We start from the raw sequence: 20,008 nt of genomic DNA, 5'->3' as shown, positions 1-20,008 counted from the left end.
CATCGAGCACATGCGGAGAAGCAAGGGCCGCGTAAAGGATAGTAGCTTGCGGCCCTCTATGCCATCTGTTGCACCTCAACCCACTCTTGGGATTGCTGTGGCCCTGTTTGCTTTGGCTGCACAGGCTCATGAACTAGGGGCTCAATGGGTAAAACTAGAGACTGCCCGTTGCCGCCAGAAGACAGATCATCGTTTGAGTGACCCCACCTGTGGACATCTCCCCAGCCGTTGATGGTGCTACAACCCCCACCGGATAATCTAAGGTGGAGGAACATAAAGGACACGATAAGTTTAATAATTGGACTGTTATTATCCTGTTTGCTTTTCACCATTTAGCCATCTATCTCCCTGCGAAGAGTTATTTACCTTGGTAATTAAATTGTTAAATTTGTTAACCCATACTCTGCCTCCTTTGCGTCACCGCATCTCGCAACCTGCTTACACCTGCAAGCTTTGTCTTAGCTGACTTTCTATGAACTGCTGCATATCTCTGAATAAACTACAACCTCAGCTTCATAAGAGGATTGTTTACATATTTTTCCCAGCTCTTCCAGCTCTCAGTAAGGATTTTCTTACACTCATGACACCTTCTTTCCGTCTACCTGATGATCTTGAGGAACAAAGGGATCTTGTTTACAGTCTTGTGGAAGAAGAGGACGGGGACATCTCTCTGGTGATGTCCTGTTACTGGATAAATCTGTAGGAAACACATACAGTTAACTAATTCATTCTGTACATACAAGCATAATTATATTCCATGTGTATTTAGTCCTGTCTATTACCTGGTGATGTGAGGGGCTGGGGAACCTCCATCATGACGTCCTTGTACAGATCTTTGTGTCCTTCTAAATACTCCCACTCCTCCATGGAGAAATAGACAGCGACATCCTGACATCTTATAGGAACCTGACACATACAATGATACAGACATTCTTCGATCCCTTCATTGAGTTACTGTATAATGTCCCAGCATTCCCAGCAGTGTCACCTCTCCAGTCAGCAGCTCAATCATCTTGTAGGTGAGTTCTATGATCTTCTGGTCCTTGAGGTCCTCATATATCAGGGAGTGAGGTGGAGGCCCCGTGATTGGGCTCAAGGGTCTTTCCCATTCCTCAGACACAGGGTCCTGACAGCGCTCACTAGAGGTCTTCTTCACCACTGTGTAATCCTGGTTATGGAGAGACACATTAATAAATCTCACTACAGACATTTCCAGAGCCCTCACCTCTCCAGTTCTGTCCTTCTGTTATTCCCATAGATAAGAATGATGTAATGTGACGTCATCAGAATCTCTCACCTCTCCAGTAAGACAGAAGAGGATCTCTAGGGTGAGGTGTAATATCCTCTCTGCCATCTTGTCTCTGTCCATATCCGTGTTTGATGGTTAAGTCAGGAAAGTTCTCTTATATAGAAGATCTTCAGTGAGATGATCACATATTTCAGAGACCTGAATAAGAAGAAGATGAGCCGATGTAACATCATAAAGGATCCTGTGTAATAATACAATTACTGGAGATAATAAGGGGAAACATATGAGGAGATTTATTAATTTACAGTATTTAGTTTTCTTCTTAAAATCTATATATTTAGGCCACAGACAACAACGGCAGCTGAATACGTTTCTCATAGACTCATCTTCCATAACGCTAATTCTCGTCTCATTTACCGACCCTGGAATCGGCATTAGCAATACTGCAGGAGATATTCATTACATGTGACAGGAGAAATAACTACTTCATGATGAGGACGACATCTTCATCTTCTACTACGGCTCTAGAAACATATTTGTGCAGAGTCCGTCACAGACTCCATCACCACCGGTCGTCTATATGAATGTTTCCTGTCTTTCCCGCACTGTAAGGCGTTGTGGATTTGTTGTATTTTTGCAGCGTATTTTCCACGTGGAAATTATATAAATCCACACTGGATAATGAAAGCAATGTTAATCGATGGCATTCCTGAATTTGTGTGCACATGCTGCGGAAATTTCCGTCCTTATTCTCAGCGTTTTATTTTTTGCAGCATGTCAATTCTTTTTGCAGATCTGTAGCATTCCTGCATCCATTGACTTCCACTGAGTCAGTCAAATCCGCAACAAAACCACAGGTGTAAAAAGGTTTGCAGATTTGCTGCGGATGTGCTGGCAAAAACACTGCAGAAAAGGAAATGATGTCAGAAGGTGGAAGAGTGTGTTGGCGAAGAATATGTGCGTCTGTCTGCGGGTGTCTATGTATGTGTGTGCGGGTGCCTGTGTGCGGGTGTCTGTGTGCGGATGCGTGCCAGTGTGTGCGGCTGTGTGCGGTAATGCTACCGGCGGTACTGTCGGTCACAGTGCTGCGGGATCATGCTGGCAGATGTCAGCGTGACTCCGCAGCTGATAGTAACTCGCTGTGGTGACCTGCGGTATAAAAGCAGGCGTGGGCCGATGAGACTACTGCTCCCATCCAGCTATGTCTGCTGTTACTGATAACAATGACAGCAGGTGCTGCTGATGGGAGAGTAGTATCATCTGCCGGTGCCTGTGCACAGTTAAAAAAAAGTAAAATTACCTACAGTACATATTCACATAAAAATAAAAACCCATTATACGCACCTCACATCAAATCCCCGATGCCCTCGTCTCCTAGAAATAATGTAAAATAATAAACCACCATATACTCCCTGTCCGCCGTAGTCCAGGTAATCCAGATTGTCCCACGATGATCTCACGTGTAGAATAGTCACATCGAGAGATGTGACCGCTCTATCAGGCTTCCGGTGATACACTGACAGGAGATAATATCTCCCGCAGTGTATCAGCTGATCAGCTCCAGTGCTGTCACTTATGGCACTACCACTGTGAGAGAGAACTTTCCCACACAGCGGTGCCATAAGTGAGAGCACCGGAGCTGATGAACTCCAGTGAACTCTAACAGCAGCGCAGTGATACACTGTGGGAGGGATTACCTACTGTCTGTATATCGCCGGAGGCAGGGTAGAGCGGTCACATATCCCGATGTGACTGTTCTACATGTGAGATCATCGTGGGACACTCGATATTAAATGGACTACTTGTGACAGGGAGTATTATATGTTGGTTTATTATTTTATTTTTGTTACAGGACAACGACGGCGTCCGGTGATTAGGCGTTCAGTAAGTATGGTAAATTAAGATTCAATAAAGGAGTCTGTGATTATTTCAAATAAAGGACTTTATTCTGGCCTTGTCTTTATTAACCATATAACTATGGGGTTAGTAATGGATAGGTGTCTGTTGTGAATTCTGTTGTGGGTTCTGCTCTTGGGCTCCCTCCGGTGGTTATAAGTGGTAGTGCTGCTGTTTATCCTTCACAGCAGTCATCAGGTGCGTCCACTTCGGACAGGGCTATTTAGTCTGGCTTCACCCTTTAGTGAGTGCCAGTTGTTCATTGTTCTGGAGGATTCACATCCCTTCCTGGTCGCTCCTGCTTGCAGTTCATTTCTTCAAGATAAGTTCTGCTTGTTTTTCTGCCCACATGTTCTGGGCCTCATTGTTCAGTGCATTACATGTTTTTTCTTGTCCAGCTTAATCTGTGTAAGGATTTATGCAGCCAAGCTGGAATCTCTGGAGAGGCAGATTTACCCTCTATGTCTTTAGTTAGATGTGGAGTTTTTTGTATTATCTGTGGTGGACATTTCTTAGTATTTTAATACTGACCGCATAGTTCTCTGTCCTATCTTTTCTATCTAGCTAGATTGGCCTCCTTTGCTAAATTCTGTTTTCAGCCTGTGTATGTTTTTTCCTCTCCTCTCACAGTCAATATTTGTGGGGGGCTGCCTATCCTTTGGGAATTTTCTCTGAGGCAAGATAGTTTTCCCTTTTCTATCTATAGGGTTAATTAGTCCTCCGGCTGTGTCGAGGTGTCTAGGATTGGTAGGTATATCCCATGGCTACTTCTAGTTGCGGTGTTAAGTCCAGGGTCTGCGGTCAGTACAGTTACCACATTCTCCAGAGTACGTCTCATGCCGCTCCTAGGCCACCAGTTCAGAACAGTACAACTGGCCGACAATGAGTTAACCGCATCTCAAAAGAAGGGAAAGAAAGTGCTGAGCCATTTTTTTTTCTGTACTCTGTTGTGTTTTTTTTTCCCTCTTTACCTCTGGGTGGCTCAGGAGTTAGGCGCTGACATGGATGTTCAGGGACTTGCTTCTCGTGTGGATCAACTTGCTGCTAGAGTACAGGGTATTTCTGATTATATCGTGCAGACTCCTGTTTTAGAGCCTAGAATTCCTACCCCTGATCTGTTTTTTGGGGACAGGTCCAAATTTTTGAGCTTTAAAAATAATTGTAAACTGTTTTTTGCTCTGAAGCCCCGTTCCTCTGGTGATCCCATCCAGCAGGTAAAAATTGTCATATCTCTGTTGCGTGTCGACCCTCAGGATTGGGCATTTTCCCTGGAATCTGGGAATCCGGCCTTGATGTAGACACCTTTTTTCAGGCGCTTGGGTTATTGTATGATGAACCTAATTCTGTGGATCATGCTGAGAAAACCTTGTTGGCCCTGTGTTAGGGTCAAGAAGCGGCAGAATCGTTTTGCCAGAAATTTAGAAAATGGTCTGTGCTTACTAACTGTAATGAGGATGCTTTGGCGGCAATTTTCAGAAAGGGTCTTTCTGAATCTGTTAAAGATCTTATGGTGGGGTTCCCCACGCCTGCAGGTCTGAGTGATGCTATGTCTCTGGCCATTCAAATTGATCGGCGCTTGCGTGAGCGCAGAGTTGTGCACACTATGGCGTTGTCTTCCGAGTGGAGTCCTGAGCCTATGCAGTGTGATAGGATTGTGTCTAGAGCTGAACGCCAAGGATTCAGACGTCAGAATAGGTTGTGCTTTTACTGCGGCAGTTCTGCTCATGTTATTTCCGATTGTCCTAAGCGTGTCAAGAGAATCGCTAATTCCCGTTACCATCAGTACTGTAGAACCTAAATTTCTGTTATCTGTGACCCTGATCTGCTCATTATCGTAATTTTCTGTCATGGCATTTGTGGATTCATGCGCCGCTTTAAATTTAATGGACTTAGAATTTGCCAGACGTTGTGGTTTTCCCTTACAGCCTTTGCAGAGTCCTATCCCTTTGAGGGGCATTCATGCTACACCATTGGCTAAAAATAAACCTCAGTTTTGGACACAGTTAACCATGGCGCCAGCCCATCAGGAAGATTGTCGTTTCCTGGTGTTGCATAATTTGCATGATGCTATTGTGCTGGGGTTTCCATGGTTACAGGTACATAATCCGGTGTTGGATTGGAAATCTATGTCTGTGACTAGTTGGGGTTGTCAGGGGGTTCATGATGACGTTCCTCTGATGTCAATTTCCTCCTCCCCCTCTTCTGAAATTCCTGAGTTTCTGTCAGATTTCCAGGATGTTTTCGATGAGCCCAAGTCCAGTTCCCTTCCACCGCATAGGGACTGTGATTGTGCTATTGACTTAATTCCAGGCTGTAAGTTCCCTGAGGGTATGTTTCCACGTTCAGGAAACACTGCGTTTTTGACTCTGCGTTTTTCCGCAGCGTCAAAAACGCAGCGTCCAGATGTTAAAGCATAGTGGAGGGGATTTCATGAAATCCAGACTCCACTATGCGTTTAAAAACGCATGCGTTTTTGCCGCGAAAAGGCATGCGTGGTGCGTTTTTTCTAAACGCAGCATGTTGCTACTATGAGCAAAACACGCAGGTACACCGCAGGTGACCTGCCAGTGACCTCAGGTGCAGTTTTGGTCAGGATTTTACCTGCATAAAATCCTGACCAAAGCCTGAAGCAAAACTGAACGTGGAAACATACCCTAAGGGTTGACTTTTCAACCTGTCTGTGCCTGAACATGCCGCCATGCGGAGTTATGTTAAGGAGTCTTTGGAGAAGGGACATATTCGGCCATCTTCTTCTCCATTGGGAGCAGGGGTTTTTTTTGTTGCCAAGAAGGATGGCTCCTTGAGACCCTGTATTGATTATCGCCTCTTGAATAAGATCACGGTCAAATTCCAATACCCTTTGCCTTTGCTTTCTGATTTGTTTGCCAGGATTAAGGGGGCTAGTTGGTTTACTAAGATTGACCTTCGAGGGGCATATAATCTTGTTCGTATTAAGCAGGGTGACGAATGGAAAACTGCGTTTAATACGCCCGAGGGCCATTTTGAATATCTTGTGATGCCATTCGGACTCTCTAATGCCCCATCTGTGTTTCAGTCCTTCATGCATGATATTTTTCGGAATTATCTTGATAAATTTATGATTGTATATTTGGATGATATTTTGATTTTTTCAGATGATTGGGAGTCTCATGTGAAACAAGTCAGGATGGTATTTCAGGTCCTTCGTGATAATGCCTTGTTTGTGAAGGGGTCTAAGTGCCTCTTTGGAGTACAGAAGGTTTCTTTTTTGGGCTTCATTTTTTCTCCATCATCTATAGAAATGGATCTGGTTAAGGTTCAGGCCATTCATGATTGGATCCAGCCCACATCCGTGAAGAGTCTTCAGAAATTTTTGGGCTTTGCTAATTTTTATCGCCGTTTCATTGCCAACTTCTCCAGTGTGGTTAAACCCCTGACCAATTTGACGAGGAAGGGCGCTGATGTAACGAATTGGTCCTCTGAGGCTGTTTCTGCCTTTCAGGAGCTTAAGCGCCGATTTACTTCTGCCCCTGTGTTGCGTCAGCCGGATGTTTCTCTTCCTTTTCAGGTTGAGGTTGACGCTTCTGAGATTGGGGCAGGGGCCGATTTGTCTCAGAGGAATTGTGATGGTTACTTGATGAAACCGTGTGCCTTCTTTTCTCGAAAGTTTTCGCCTGCGGAAAGCAATTATGATGTCGGCAATCGGGAGTTGTTGGCTATGAAGTGGGCATTTGAGGAGTGGCGACATTGGCTTGAGGGGGCCAAGCACCGTATTGTGGTCTTGACCGATCATAAGAATCTGATTTACCTCGAGTCTGCCAAACGGCTGAATCCTAGACAGGCTTGATGGTCCCTGTTTTTCTCCCGTTTTGATTTTGTTGTCTCGTATCTTCCGGGTTCTAAGAATGTTAAGGCTGATGCCCTCTCTAGGAGTTTTTTGCCTGATTCCCCTGGGGTTCTTGAGCCGGTTGGTATTCTGAAGGAGGGGGTGATTCTTTCTGCCATCTCCCCTGATTTGCGACGGGCTCTTCAGGAGTTTCAGGCTGATAAACCTGATCGCTGTCCTGCGGGGAAACTGCTTGTTCCTGACAGATGGACTAGTAAAGTGATTTCTGAGGTTCACTGTTCTGTGTTGGCTGGCCATCCTGGGATTTTTGGTACCAGAGATTTGGTTAGTAGGTCCTTTTGGTGGCCTTCTTTGTCACGGGATGTGCATTCTTTTGTGCAGTCCTGTGGGACTTGTGCGCGGGCCAAACCTTGCTGCTCCCGTGCCAGTGGGTTGCTTTTGCCTTTGCCGGTCCCTGAGAGGCCTTGGACGCATATTTCTATGGATTTTATTTCGGATCTTCCTGTTTCCCAGAGGATGTCGGTTATCTGGGTGGTCTGTGACCGGTTTTCTAAAATGGTTCATTTGGTACCTTTGCCTAAATTGCCTTCCTCTTCTGAGTTGGTTCTGTTGTTTTTTCAGCATGTGGTTCGTTTGCATGGCATTCCGGAGAATATTGTGTCCGATAGAGGTTCCCAGTTTGTTTCTAGGTTTTGGCGGTCCTTTTGTGCTAAGCTGGGCATTGATTTGTCTTTTTCTTCGAACTAACCAGACTTTGGAAACTTATTTGAGATGCTTTGTGTCTGCCGATCAGGATGATTGGGTGGCTTTCTTGCCATTGGCCGAGTTTGCCCTTAATAATCGGGGTAGTTCTGCTACCTTGGTTTCACCCTTCTTTTGCAATTCTGGGTTTCATCCTCGTTTTTCTTCAGGGCAGGTTGAGTCTTCTGATTGTCCTGGGGTGGACTCTGTGGTTGACAGGTTGCAGCAAATTTGGGCTCATGTTGTGGACAATTTGGTGTTGTCTCAGGATGAGGCTCAGCGTTATGCCAACCGTCGTCGGCGTGTGGGTTCCCGGCTTCGGGTTGGGGATTTGGTCTGGTTGTCTTCCCGTCATGTTCCTATGAAGGTTTCTTCCCTGAAGTTCATGCCTCGGTTTATTGGTCCTTATAGGATTTCTGAGATTATCAATCCAGTCTTTTCGTTTGGCCCTTCCAGCCTCTTTTTCCATCCATAATGTTTTTCGTAGATCTTTGTTGCGGAAATATGTGGTGCCCGTGGTTCCCTCTGTTGATTCTCCTGCCCCGGTGTTGATTGATGGGGAGTTGGAGTATGTTGTGGAGAAGATCTTGGATTCTCGTTTTTCAAGACGGAGGCTTCAGTATCTTGTCAAGTGGAAGGGTTATGGCCAGGAGGATAATTCTTGGGTTGTTGCCTCCGATGTTCATGCTGACGATTTGGTTCGTGCCTTCCATTTGGCTCGTCCTGATCGGCCTGGGGCCTCTGGTGAGGGTTCGGTGACCCCTCCTCAAGGGGGGGGTACTGTTGTGAATTCTGTTGTGGGTTCTGCTCTTGGGCTCCCTCCGGTGGTTATAAGTGGTAGTGCTGCTGTTTATCCTTCACAGCAGTCATCAGGTGCATCCACTTCGGCTATTTAGTCTGGCTTCACCCTTTAGTGAGTGCCAGTTGTTCATTGTTCTGGAGGATTCACATCCCTTCCTGGTCGCTCCTGCTTGCAGTTCATTTCTTCAAGATAAGTTCTGCTTGTTTTTCTGCCCACATGTTGTGGGCCTCATTGTTCAGTGCATTACATGTTTTTTCTTGTCCAGCTTAATCTGTGTAAGGATTTATGCAGCCAAGCTGGAATCTCTGGAGAGGCAGATTTGCCCTCTATGTCTTTAGTTAGATGTGGAGTTTTTTGTATTATCTGTGGTGGACATTTCTTAGTATTTTAATACTGACCGCATAGTTCTCTGTCCTATCTTTTCTATCTAGCTAGATTGGCCTCCTTTGCTAAATTCTGTTTTCAGCCTGTGTATGTTTTTTCCTCTCCTCTCACAGTCAATATTTGTGGGGGGCTGCCTATCCTTTGGGAATTTTCTCTGAGGCAAGATAGTTTTCCCTTTTCTATCTATAGGGTTAATTAGTCCTCCGGCTGTGTCGAGGTGTCTAGGATTGGTAGGTACATCCCACGGCTACTTCTAGTTGCGGTGTTAAGTCCAGGGTCTGCGGTCAGTACAGTTACCACATTTTCCAGAGTACGTCTCATGCCGCTCCTAGGCCACCAGTTCAGAACAGTTGTCTTATAGATGCCTCTCCACTACTAACCTGTGGGCTTGATGTCATCTGACAATACAAAGGTGAAATCAACCCCACAAATATGAACTCCACTTGCCACCGCTACACGGCCTGTGGGAAGAGCGAGGCTAAGTGCCAGAATTCGTGCATCTTAGAGATGCGCCATTTCTGGGATGGCTGAGAGCTGATGGTTTTAGCCTGGGGGGCAATTTCCATGGCCCCTTCCCAGACTCTTAATATCACCCTGCAGCTGTCTGCCTTGCCTTTGCTGGTTCGATTTTATAGGGGACCCCATGTCAATTTTTTTCCTGGCTTCTTGACAGAATGTTAATATCAGCTCTTAGCCATCAGCTTTCTCTCTGCTGGTTATTAAAATTATGCGGGAGCCCACAACCCCTTGTTCAGGATAATGGCCCCTACCAGCTATACACTCAGTCTGAGAGTCCCAACAGCTCTTCTCTTAATATGATACCCCACAATTCCTGATAATAAAAAAAAACACAGACACTACTCAACCTACCCTGTTCCTGAGGTGAACTGGTCTGGTCTGTGACGTGTGAGTACTGATGCTACATACTACAGGTGTACAGCTCTGGCAAAAATTAAGAGACCACTGCAAAATGTTCAATTTGGCTGATTTTTCTCTTAAAAATATGCCTATAAAGTAAAATGTAAATTGTTCTTTTAGTCTTTAAACGTCTGACAACATGTTACCGAATTTCCAAGCAATAAATTTTGTTTTTTTCAGAAAAAGAGAAATGTTGAAAATTAAAAAAAAAGTGCTTTCAGACCTCAAATAATGCAAAGAAAATACGTTCATAATAATTTAGAAAGAACAATACTAATGTTTTTACTCAGGAAAAGTTCAGAAAGCAATATTTTGTGGAATAACCATGATTTTTAATCACAGCTTTCATGCGTCTTGGCATGCTTTCCGCCAGTCTTCTGCTGCTTCTGGTGCAAAAATTTAAGCAGCTCTTCTTTGATGGCTTGTGATTCTGCATCATCCTCTTGATTACATTCCAGAGGTTTTCAATGGGGTTCAGGTCTGGAGATTGGGCTGCCCATGACAGGGATTTGATGTGGTGGTCTCTTAATTTTTGCCAGAGCTGTAATGTAGTAATGTCATTGTGCCTGCAGTGCACGGAGTCTCATGGAGGGAGTTTTTGACTTCCTGATTCACTATTCTATTCAATGGTGTCACCATCATGAGAGTGTGGATATCGCTGAAATCATGATGATGGGAACAAGAGAATAACCAATACCAAACCCCACCGAGCCCTCTCAATTCATAGGCAACATAGTGACTGAGTGGGCTACCATTATGGATGATACGCCCTTGCCTATCCAACTATCATATGGTAAATATCTCATAGGTCCTGGGTTCATTAATATCTGCACCAAGAATGAGAATGAATATTTATTAATTAGTTGTTGGTGGTCAGAGGTAGTCGGTGAGGTGGATGGTACCATATTGTGTATGTAGGGGGCAGTAATGTGGGAACATTAGAAAGTGGGGGGATGGCAGTTCTGTGGGGACATTGTACTGTGTGTGTCTGATGGGGATGCCAGTCCTGTGGATATATTAACTGGTGTGTGTGGGAAGCTGCTATTTTAGGAACAATGCACTGTATGTAATGGGATGGTGGTATTGTGGGAACATTATACCGTGTGGGGGGAATGGTGGTACTATGAGAAGATTATACTGTGTGTGGTGGGATGGAGGTACTGTGGGAGCATTATACTGTGTGGGGGGATGGCAGTACTATGTGAACATTATACTGTGTGTGGTGGGATGGCGGTTCTGTAGGAACATTATGCTGTGTGTGGGGGTATGGCGGTACTATGAGAAGATTACACTGTGTGGTGGGATGGAGGTACTGTAGGAACATTATACTGTGTGGGGGTATGGCGGTACTATGAGAAGATTACACTGTGTGGTGGGATGGAGGTACTGTAGGAACATTATACTGTGTGTGGTGGGATGGCGGTTCTGTAGGAACATTATGCTGTGTGTGGGGGTATGGCGGTACTGTAGGAACATTATACTGTGTGTGGGGGTATGGCGGTAGTGTGAAAATACCTTCATTACGAGAGATGCCAGTACTGTGGAAACATGATACTGTGTGAGCGGCATCATATATATTGCATAAGGGGTGTAAAAAGGAGTGTGATAAGAACAAATCCTCAGGGCTGTGCAGCACTTATACAAAAAGACTGCCATCTGCCGTCCAGACGGGACCCTGCGGAATCAATGAGAAAAGGGAGAGTTTCAGTTAAGCCCCCGTCTCACATAGCGAGATCGCTAGCGAGATCGCTGCTGAGTCACAAGTTTTGTGACGCAACAGCGACCTCCATAGCGATCTCGCTATGTGTGACACGTACCAGCGATCAGGCCCCTGCTGCGAGATCGCTGGTCGTGTCGGAATGGCCTGGACCTTTTTTTGGTCGTTGAGGCCCCGCTGACATTGCTGAATCGGTGTGTGTGACACTGATCCAGCGATGTCTTCACTGGTAACCAGGGTAAACATCGGGTTACTAAGCGCAGGGCCGCGCTTAGTAACCCGATGTTTACCCTGGTTACCAGCGTAAATGTAAAAAAAAACAAACAGTACATACTCGCCTTCTGATGTCCGTCAGGTCCCTTGCCGTCTGCTTCCTGCTCTCACTGACTGCCGGCCGTACAGTGAGAAGTGAGAGCACAGCAGTGACGTCACCGCTGCGCTCTGCTCTCAGTGTACGGCCGGATCTCAGTCAGTCAGAGCAGGAAGCAGACGGCCAGGGACACCGAAAGGCGAGTATGTACTGTTTGTTTTTTTTGGTAACCAGGGTAAACATCGGGTTACTAAGCGCGGCCCTGCGCTTAGTAACCCGATGTTTACCCTGGTTACCCGGGTGCTGCAGGGGGACTTCGGCATCGTTGAAGACAGTTTCAACGATGCCGAAGTCGTTCCCCTGATCGTTGGTCGCTGGGGAGAGCGGTCTGTGTGACAGCTCCCCAGCGACCACACAGCGACTTACCAACGATCACGGCCAGGTCGTATCGCTGGTCGTGATCGTTGGTAAATCGCTATGTGTGACGGGGCCTTTAGGAAGAGTCTAGATGGTACCTGGTCAGGAGACCTTGATGACAGTTTCCTGATATTATAAAGGCCATAGCTCCAAAGGCAGAACAGATTTGGCACCAAGCAAAGGAAAGGGGTGCGGGGAAGAATCTGAGGTACCAGCTCATGGTAAAGTGCCCGAGGCAGCTGGTTGTGGGGCAGAACCCGGCTTACAGGGGCATAATGGGGGCATTACACTGTGTGGAGCCAAGAAAGGGGCCCTGTACTAGAACAATCCGTTCCCTCACTTCCCGTCCATAGAACAGAAACGTTATGATTCTTATAAAGTGGCAACAAAAACACCAAGAGTCTCAGAGCTGAAGGGGTTAATGCGTCTCAACCCCCCCCCCCTCAGTAATGGGAAATCTCCAGCACCTACCTCCACCTGCAGAGCCGCACACCACATATATGGCTGCTCTGTGCACACAGGACCTGTGATGAGATCACAGGAGGGAGGAGTCAGGGGTCACATGATCAGGGGCCTCAGGGAATGATATCCGCAGTGCAGACCCTACATGGAAACTTCTCCTCAGTCAGTGACATTCCCGCCATTATTCCCCCTCACTACTGGCACAATTACCCCGCGCCGCCTTTTCTACACAGTGTTATGTGTGGAGTGTAACGAGTGATTTCTCTGGAGACAAATAGACCCCACACATGAGGGAATTATCACCAGTTACCGGACGTCTAGTATATGGCAACATATGATTGTGCTATCGACTTCATACCAGGAGCTAAAATGCCGAAATCTCGTTTATCTAGCACCTTTTGGAGTCCGGCTAAGGGTCATATACGGCCATTGTCATGCAAGGTGTAAGACAGACTAAGTGCAACACAAAATAATAAGGGAAAGGGGAGCCCAATGCTAGGGAAGGAAGCAGGGAGTGGAAACCCCTAGGCATTACTAATGTCACACTGTCTTCCTTAAAACCCTAAATAGGTTCCTCACCTATCGCTGAGCAGGATACCTAAGTCCTGCCAGACCCTAGCAGTACTAAAAGCGGATAGGATCAGGCTCAACCACTGTTAAGTGCTCAGGGGTAAAACGGTAAGACAATACAGAAGATCTAACCCCGGCACACTCCAAAAACATGAAGACAGAACTGTTGCTTTCAAAGTTTTTTTAATATATATTGTGCAAAAGAGAATGGTTTCCAACTTTTCAGCTCAGGCCTGAGCCTTCGTCAGGAAGACAATCTTATGGTAGTTATATCACATGTAGTTCCCAGGCTCTCAGATTGCCCTATGGAAGTCTGTAAAAAGTGGTCTTGATTAGCAAGGAGAATGGAATTAAATGAAATTGTTCACACCCATAGTGGACTATCCTTTGTTATCAATTGCTAGGCAAGGAGACTCCACACTAAAGCCTTCACTAACAAGGACACAGGGTGGGAGACACATGCCAGCTGCAGCCTTCCCTATGAAAAGTGAATAAGGCTCATTGTGGTCTAATTACCTCTTACAATACCTTATGCGCATTCCATTACTTTTGAAAGATACAAAGGCTAAAGGTACCGTTACACTAAACGACTTACCAACGATCACGACCAGCGATACGACCTGGCCGTGATCGTTGGTAAGTCGTTGTGTGGTCGCTGGGGAGCTGTCACACAGACAGCTCTCCAGCGACCAACGATCAGGGGAACGACTTCGGCATCGTTGAAACTGTCTTCAACGACGCCGAAGTCCCCCTGCAGCACCCGGGTAACCAGGGTAAACATCGGGTTACTAAGTGCAGGGCCGTGCTTAGTAACCCGATATTTACCCTGGTTACCATTGTAAAAGTAAAAAAAAAAAAACAGTACATACTCACATTCTGATGTCTGTCACGTCCCCCGGCGTCCACAGGGTTAAAATTGCTTTCCTTTCGGCAGGAGCGCTGCTAATATGCACACGCTGCTGCCGAGAGCTTCCCTGCACTGAATGTGTCAGCGCCGGCTGTAAAGCAGAGCACAGCGGTGACGTCACCGCTGTGCTTTGCTTTACGGCTGGCGCTGACACAGTCAACCCTGTGGACGCCGGGGGACGTGACAGACATCAGAATGTGAGTATGTACTGTTTTTTTTTTTAACTTTTACAATGGTTACCAGGGTAAATATCGGGTTACTAAGTGCGGCCCTGCACTTAGTAACCCGATATTTACCCTGGTTACAAGTGAACACATCGCTGGATCGGCATCACACACGCCGATCCAGCGATGACAGCGGGTGATCAGCGACCAAAAAAAGGTCCTGATCATTCCCATCGACCAACGATCTCCCAGCAGAGGCCTGATTGTTGGTCGCTATCACACATAACGAGATCGTTAGCGGGATAGTTGCTTACGTCACCAAAAGCGTGACGTTGCAACGATATCATTAACGATATCATTATGTGTGACTCAGCCTTAAGTCTACCACAATACATCTGTATTCCTAGCAATTGATAACAAAGGATAGTCCACTATCCTTCAATTTTTGATTTGTTATAATTATTTTATAATATTTTTCTTGATATATTTTTTCTGACATTTTCCTACATGCATTATATGACATTTGGACATTTGGTCAGTAGACGTATTTTGGAATTGTGGATATTCAATTTACATCAAATTATATTCTTTTTTGCATTTTTTGCCTACCTTGCATGGTCATTGCAAATTACATCTCATGAGGTTTATAAGTACCTACCTGCCTGTTTCATGTGCATCTTTATTGTAGATGCCTTTGTGTCTTATGTGTTTTTTTAAATGTTTTTAAATGTTTTTTTTTGTGCACTTGGTGTTTCAATAAAGACCTGTTTTTCATCATATACGGTATCTTTGGTGTGTACTATCTATTGCACAACTTTTTGTTTTTCACATGTGTATTCCTCTGCGCATTTAGCTGCACCACCTCTTATATTGATATTATTTGCGGTGCCCGCCTTTCTCATAAAATTTCATACTTTTCCTGTTTCCCATTTTTTTGGGTTCTTGGTGCTGACACGCCTTGCCTTTGATTAGCATTGAATCGGTCGATTTGACTTAACATTTTAATATCTAATAATTTTACTTGTATGTTTTTTTCATAGTAGTTTGATTTACCATGGCCTTTGATTTGAATGCCAGAGAGGCAGCCTGGAACAGCCATGCCGGACAGGCATTTTTTGCAACCGTGGAAACGGACAGCACAGATTTTGTAAAAATTAACAAGAGAGCTGATACGCACAAATCTATCACCAGGGTATGGTGGAATGTACGTTGCTTGGAGGACTATTTAAAAATCTCCATTTTCCCACATGGCCTTCGTGTCCAGATTTTCCCTGCTTGGGAGGTTACCCCAGATTTTAAATGTACATAGGAGACCGGTCTAGCGCAGTGTTGCAGGATTATCATTAATCTTTTGTTACAGCATGACAATGAATTACTCTCAACACTTAAACTCAAAATCAAGAATTTAGAGGCACAGCTCTTGTGGTTTGATTTGGCTACACAAGTACAACTTTTTCAAATAAAATTAAAGGACATTATATCGAAATATGAAAAGGAGATTATTGAAGGAAAAAAAAAAAAAAACTCAAACGGGATAGACAGGATTTTGAGAGGGGCAGCCTTAGTGATTTTTTTAGCCACGGACACGAGCGACACAGACGGAGGACTAGGCATGGCAGAAGAAAGGCGAAACACCAGACAGCGACACCCTTATCAAGCCCGGGGAGAGAGGAAGAAGACCAGATGGTAGATCTGGTGGACAACCAGTTACAGATTATTAATCTCTCATCTCACACTCTTACTGAATGAAGCCGAGAGGTCAGTCCTACAAAAGGGTTTCACTTTTTCACCTATGTATATGACTGACAAGTTAATTATTATCAAGAACTTATACCTCTTTTGTAGGAAAATTGTTTTACGAACCTTGCATAATAAACCAGATCTGCTTCCTGAGTCTTCCTCTGCTCTGGACAGACAAGTCTTCTCGGACCTACTGGATTTATTACATGAAAATGAGACACCGACAGTTAGGAGGCCTTTTACCCTTAGATCTCCATCTACTACTTCCCCACCACTATCTTTGATACCTTCAGTTAAGATATTCTTTGATGTCATGCAAGAAGAGATTGAGAACCTACCCCTCAATAATACCAGGAACCAAAATGTATCTTCGGAGGAGAGGAGGGCCCTCTCTAATTTAAAGTCCAACACAGGATTTGTAATAAAGGAGGCAGACAACAGGGACAACATGGTTCTGTGGCCAGTGGATATGTATTTAGAGGAGGGAGGTGTTTAAACATTTGAATAATGCTCATAATTACTCCAAGTTACCTTCCGATCCCACTATAATTTTTAACAATAAATTAGAGCGATTACTTCCGACTGCCCTATCTGAGGGCATCATCAGTCAAAAAGAGAGAGATTACATTTTTGTTAAACAACCTATTATACCCACCTTTTACCTTCTACTGAAGGTCCACAATAGCCTCGTTTGCCCCCCTGGGAGACAAATTGTCTTGAGAACTGGGGGTCTTGGCGAGAGAGAATGCATCTATATACTGTAGATTATTTTCTACAACCCTTGGTACTTAATTTTCCATCATACTTGAGAGATTCTTCACATTTGATCAATAAGGTACAACATTTGAAATTACCAGAGGGGGCTTTGCTGGTTACAGTGGACGTTGAGTCTCTGTATACCAGAATAGCACATGATCATGGTTTGTCAGCTGTTAATCATTTTTTGAATTTGAGTGGCAGTTCTGATATTCAACACAATACATTTCTTTTCAGTTTATTGAAATTTGTTCTCACTTGCAATTATTTCATTTTTGATTTTTGTTTCTACAGTAAGATTTCTGGTACGGCGATGGATGCATGCTGTGCCCCCTCCTTCGCCAACCTTTTCATGGGTTGGTGGGCGGGTGCGTGCGTGTAGCCCTCGCCAGAATTTCAGTTACACATTTTGTGTTGGTTACATTTTATTGATTTTTTTTTTATTTGGGCTGATACAAGAGAAAGTTGTGAGACTTTTATTCAAACACTCAATGTCAATTCTCTGAACATAAGCCTCACATATCACATTTCTTCTTCAGTTGCTGAATTTTTGGATCTTAAACTCTCTTGTCAAGGTGATTCCCTCTTTATGGATTTGTTTTGCAAGACCACTGCTACTAATGATTTTTTGGACTATAGGAGTTTCCATCATTCGCATTTGAAAAAAGCATCCCTATTGGGCAGTTTTCTAGACTCCGACGCAATTTCTCTTTAGTACATGACTATCGAGTTTAGTCTAAGGACCTAACTAGATGGTTTCGTACCAGATGATATCCGAGATCTGTGATTACAAGGGCATATCAACGAATGAACAAAACTTCAAGGGAAGTTCTACTCAATCCGCCATCTCGTAATCCAGATAATTGAGGTTTATCTCTGTTTTCCATAACCAGTGGAACAGAATTGAAAAACTTAAAAAAAAAAATTGCGGTATCCTCAAAACAGATTTTAAAATATCAGAACTACTTCCAGAATGCCCAATGCTAACCGCAAGACGAGCACTAGGGATAAGCGAGTATAATCGTCGGTATTCGGTACTCGGCGAGTAATGAAGTACTCACGGTACTTGGAAAATATCGAGTATTTCACTACTCGCCTCATACTATTCGCCCAGCATATAGGTGTATATATATATGTCATTGATACACATATATATATATATTTATATTTCATAGAGCATTAGGTAGCAGAAAAGCTGGTAATTCAATTGCCGGCTTTTGCATAATCATTGCAGAACCCGATAGGATATGAGACATGGTTTACATACAGCAAACCATTGCATATCCATTATTATCTTTTTGTTTGTCCCTCACTAATAATGTTAGTAGTGTGTGTGTGTGTGTGTGTGTATAATTTGGGAGCTGTAGGGGTTAAATTAAAGGATTAATTCAGGGGAAAAAAATGATGTAGGCTCCTGCGCAATTTTCTCCGCCAGAGAGGGAAAGCCAGTGAATGAGAGCAGATATTAATAGCCTAGAGAGGGACCATGGTTATTGGCCCCCCTGGCTAATAATATATCTGCCCCCAGCCACCCCAGAAAAGGCGCATCTGTATACATATATATATATATATATATATATATATATATATATATATACATGTGTGTGTGTCAATGAGGGTCCAGCTGACAATTACTCGCATTTTCCATTGATTAACATCGGACTCGCTACTCGTACGGAATACCCGAGTATTGCGGTATACTCGTTAAGAGCATAGCGAGTCTAAATATTTCACTACTCGCTCATCCCTAACGAGCACCTAATCTTCCTGATGTGTTGACCAGAAGTCACTTCACTACATAGTTACATAGTTATTAAGGTTGAAGGAAGACTGTAAGTCCATCTAGTTCAACCCATAGCCTAACCTAACATGCCCTAACATGTTGATCCAGAGGAAGGCAAAAAAAACCCATGTGGCAAAGAGTAACTCCACCATGGGGAAAAAAATTCCTTCCCGACTCCACATACGGCAATCAGAATAGTTCCCTGGATCAACGCCTTATCAAGGAATCTAGTGTATATACCCTGTAACATTATACTTTTCCAGAAAGGTATCCAGTCCCCTCTTAAATTTAATTAATGAATCACTCATTACAACATCATACGGCAGAGAGTTCCATAGTCTCACTGCTCTTACAGTAAAGAATCCGCGTCTGTTATTATGCTTAAACCTTCTTTCCTCCAGACGTAGAGGATGCCCCCTTGTCCCTGTCTCAGGTCTATGATTAAAAAGATCATCAGAAAGGTCTTTGTACTGTCCCCTCATATATTTATACATTAAAATAAGATCACCCCTTAGTCTTCGTTTTTCCAAACTAAATAGCCCCAAGTGTAATAACCTATCTTGGTATTGCAGACCCCCCAGTCCTCTAATAACCTTGGTCGCTCTTCTCTGCACCCGCTCCAGTTCAGCTATGTCTTTCTTATACACCGGAGACCAGAACTGTGCACAGTATTCTAAGTGTGGTCGAACTAGTGACTTGTATAGAGGTAAAATTATGTTCTCCTCATGAGCATCTATGCCTCTTTTAATACATCCCATTATTTTATTTGCCTTTGTAGCAGCTGCCTGACACTGGCCACTGAATATGAGTTTGTCATCCACCCATACACCCAGGTCTTTTTCATTGACGGTTTTGCCCAGAGTTTTAGAATTAAGCATATAGTTATACATCTTATTACTTCTACCCAAGTGCATGACCTTACATTTATCCCCATTAAAGCTCATTTGCCATTTATCAGCCCAAGCTTCTAGTTTACATAAATCATCCTGTAATATAAAATTGTCCTCCCCTGTATTGATTACCCTGCAGAGTTTAGTGTCATCTGCAAATATTGAAATTCTACTCTGAATGCCCCCTACAAGGTCATTAATAAATATGTTAAAAAGAAGAGGGCCCAATACTGACCCCTGTGGTACCCCACTGCTAACCGCGACCCAGTCCGAGTGTGCTCCATTAATAACCACCCTTTGTTTCCTATCCCTGAGCCAGCTCTCAACCCACTTACACATATTTTCCCCTATCCCCATTACTCTCATTTTATGTAACAACCTTTTGTGTGGCACCGTATCAAAAGCTTTGGAAAAGTCCATATACACTACGTCCACTGGGTTCCCTTTGTCCAGTCCGGAACTTACCTCTTCATAGA

General features: G+C 44.2%; 2 protein-coding genes across 4 annotated transcripts in view; both read right to left on the bottom strand.

Moving 5' to 3' along the window:
* Positions 1-20,008, bottom strand: part of LOC143767747 (uncharacterized) — a 336,680-nt gene that overhangs the window by 8,499 nt on the left and 308,173 nt on the right. For 2 of the 3 annotated variants that reach the window (XM_077256266.1, XM_077256264.1), the window contains exons 2-5: positions 1,298-1,447; positions 989-1,168; positions 783-906; positions 603-697 (exon numbers count right to left, since the gene is read on the bottom strand). In XM_077256266.1, coding sequence (XP_077112381.1) covers positions 603-697; positions 783-906; positions 989-1,168; positions 1,298-1,369 — 471 coding nt within the window. In that variant the 5' untranslated portion in view covers positions 1,370-1,447. Of the gene's footprint in view, positions 1-602; positions 698-782; positions 907-988; positions 1,169-1,297; positions 1,448-12,731; positions 12,788-20,008 lie in introns of those variants that run through there. The other variant, XM_077256263.1, reaches the window with a different exon arrangement.
* Positions 1-20,008, bottom strand: part of LOC143767730 (uncharacterized) — a 598,000-nt gene that overhangs the window by 331,229 nt on the left and 246,763 nt on the right. The window lies entirely within an intron of this gene.

This window comes from Ranitomeya variabilis, chromosome 4, assembly GCF_051348905.1.
Source record: "Ranitomeya variabilis isolate aRanVar5 chromosome 4, aRanVar5.hap1, whole genome shotgun sequence".
Lineage (NCBI taxonomy): Eukaryota > Metazoa > Chordata > Amphibia > Anura > Dendrobatidae > Ranitomeya > Ranitomeya variabilis.
Note: the sequence above shows the minus strand (reverse complement) of the source record. Positions and strands in the feature narration are given on the sequence as shown.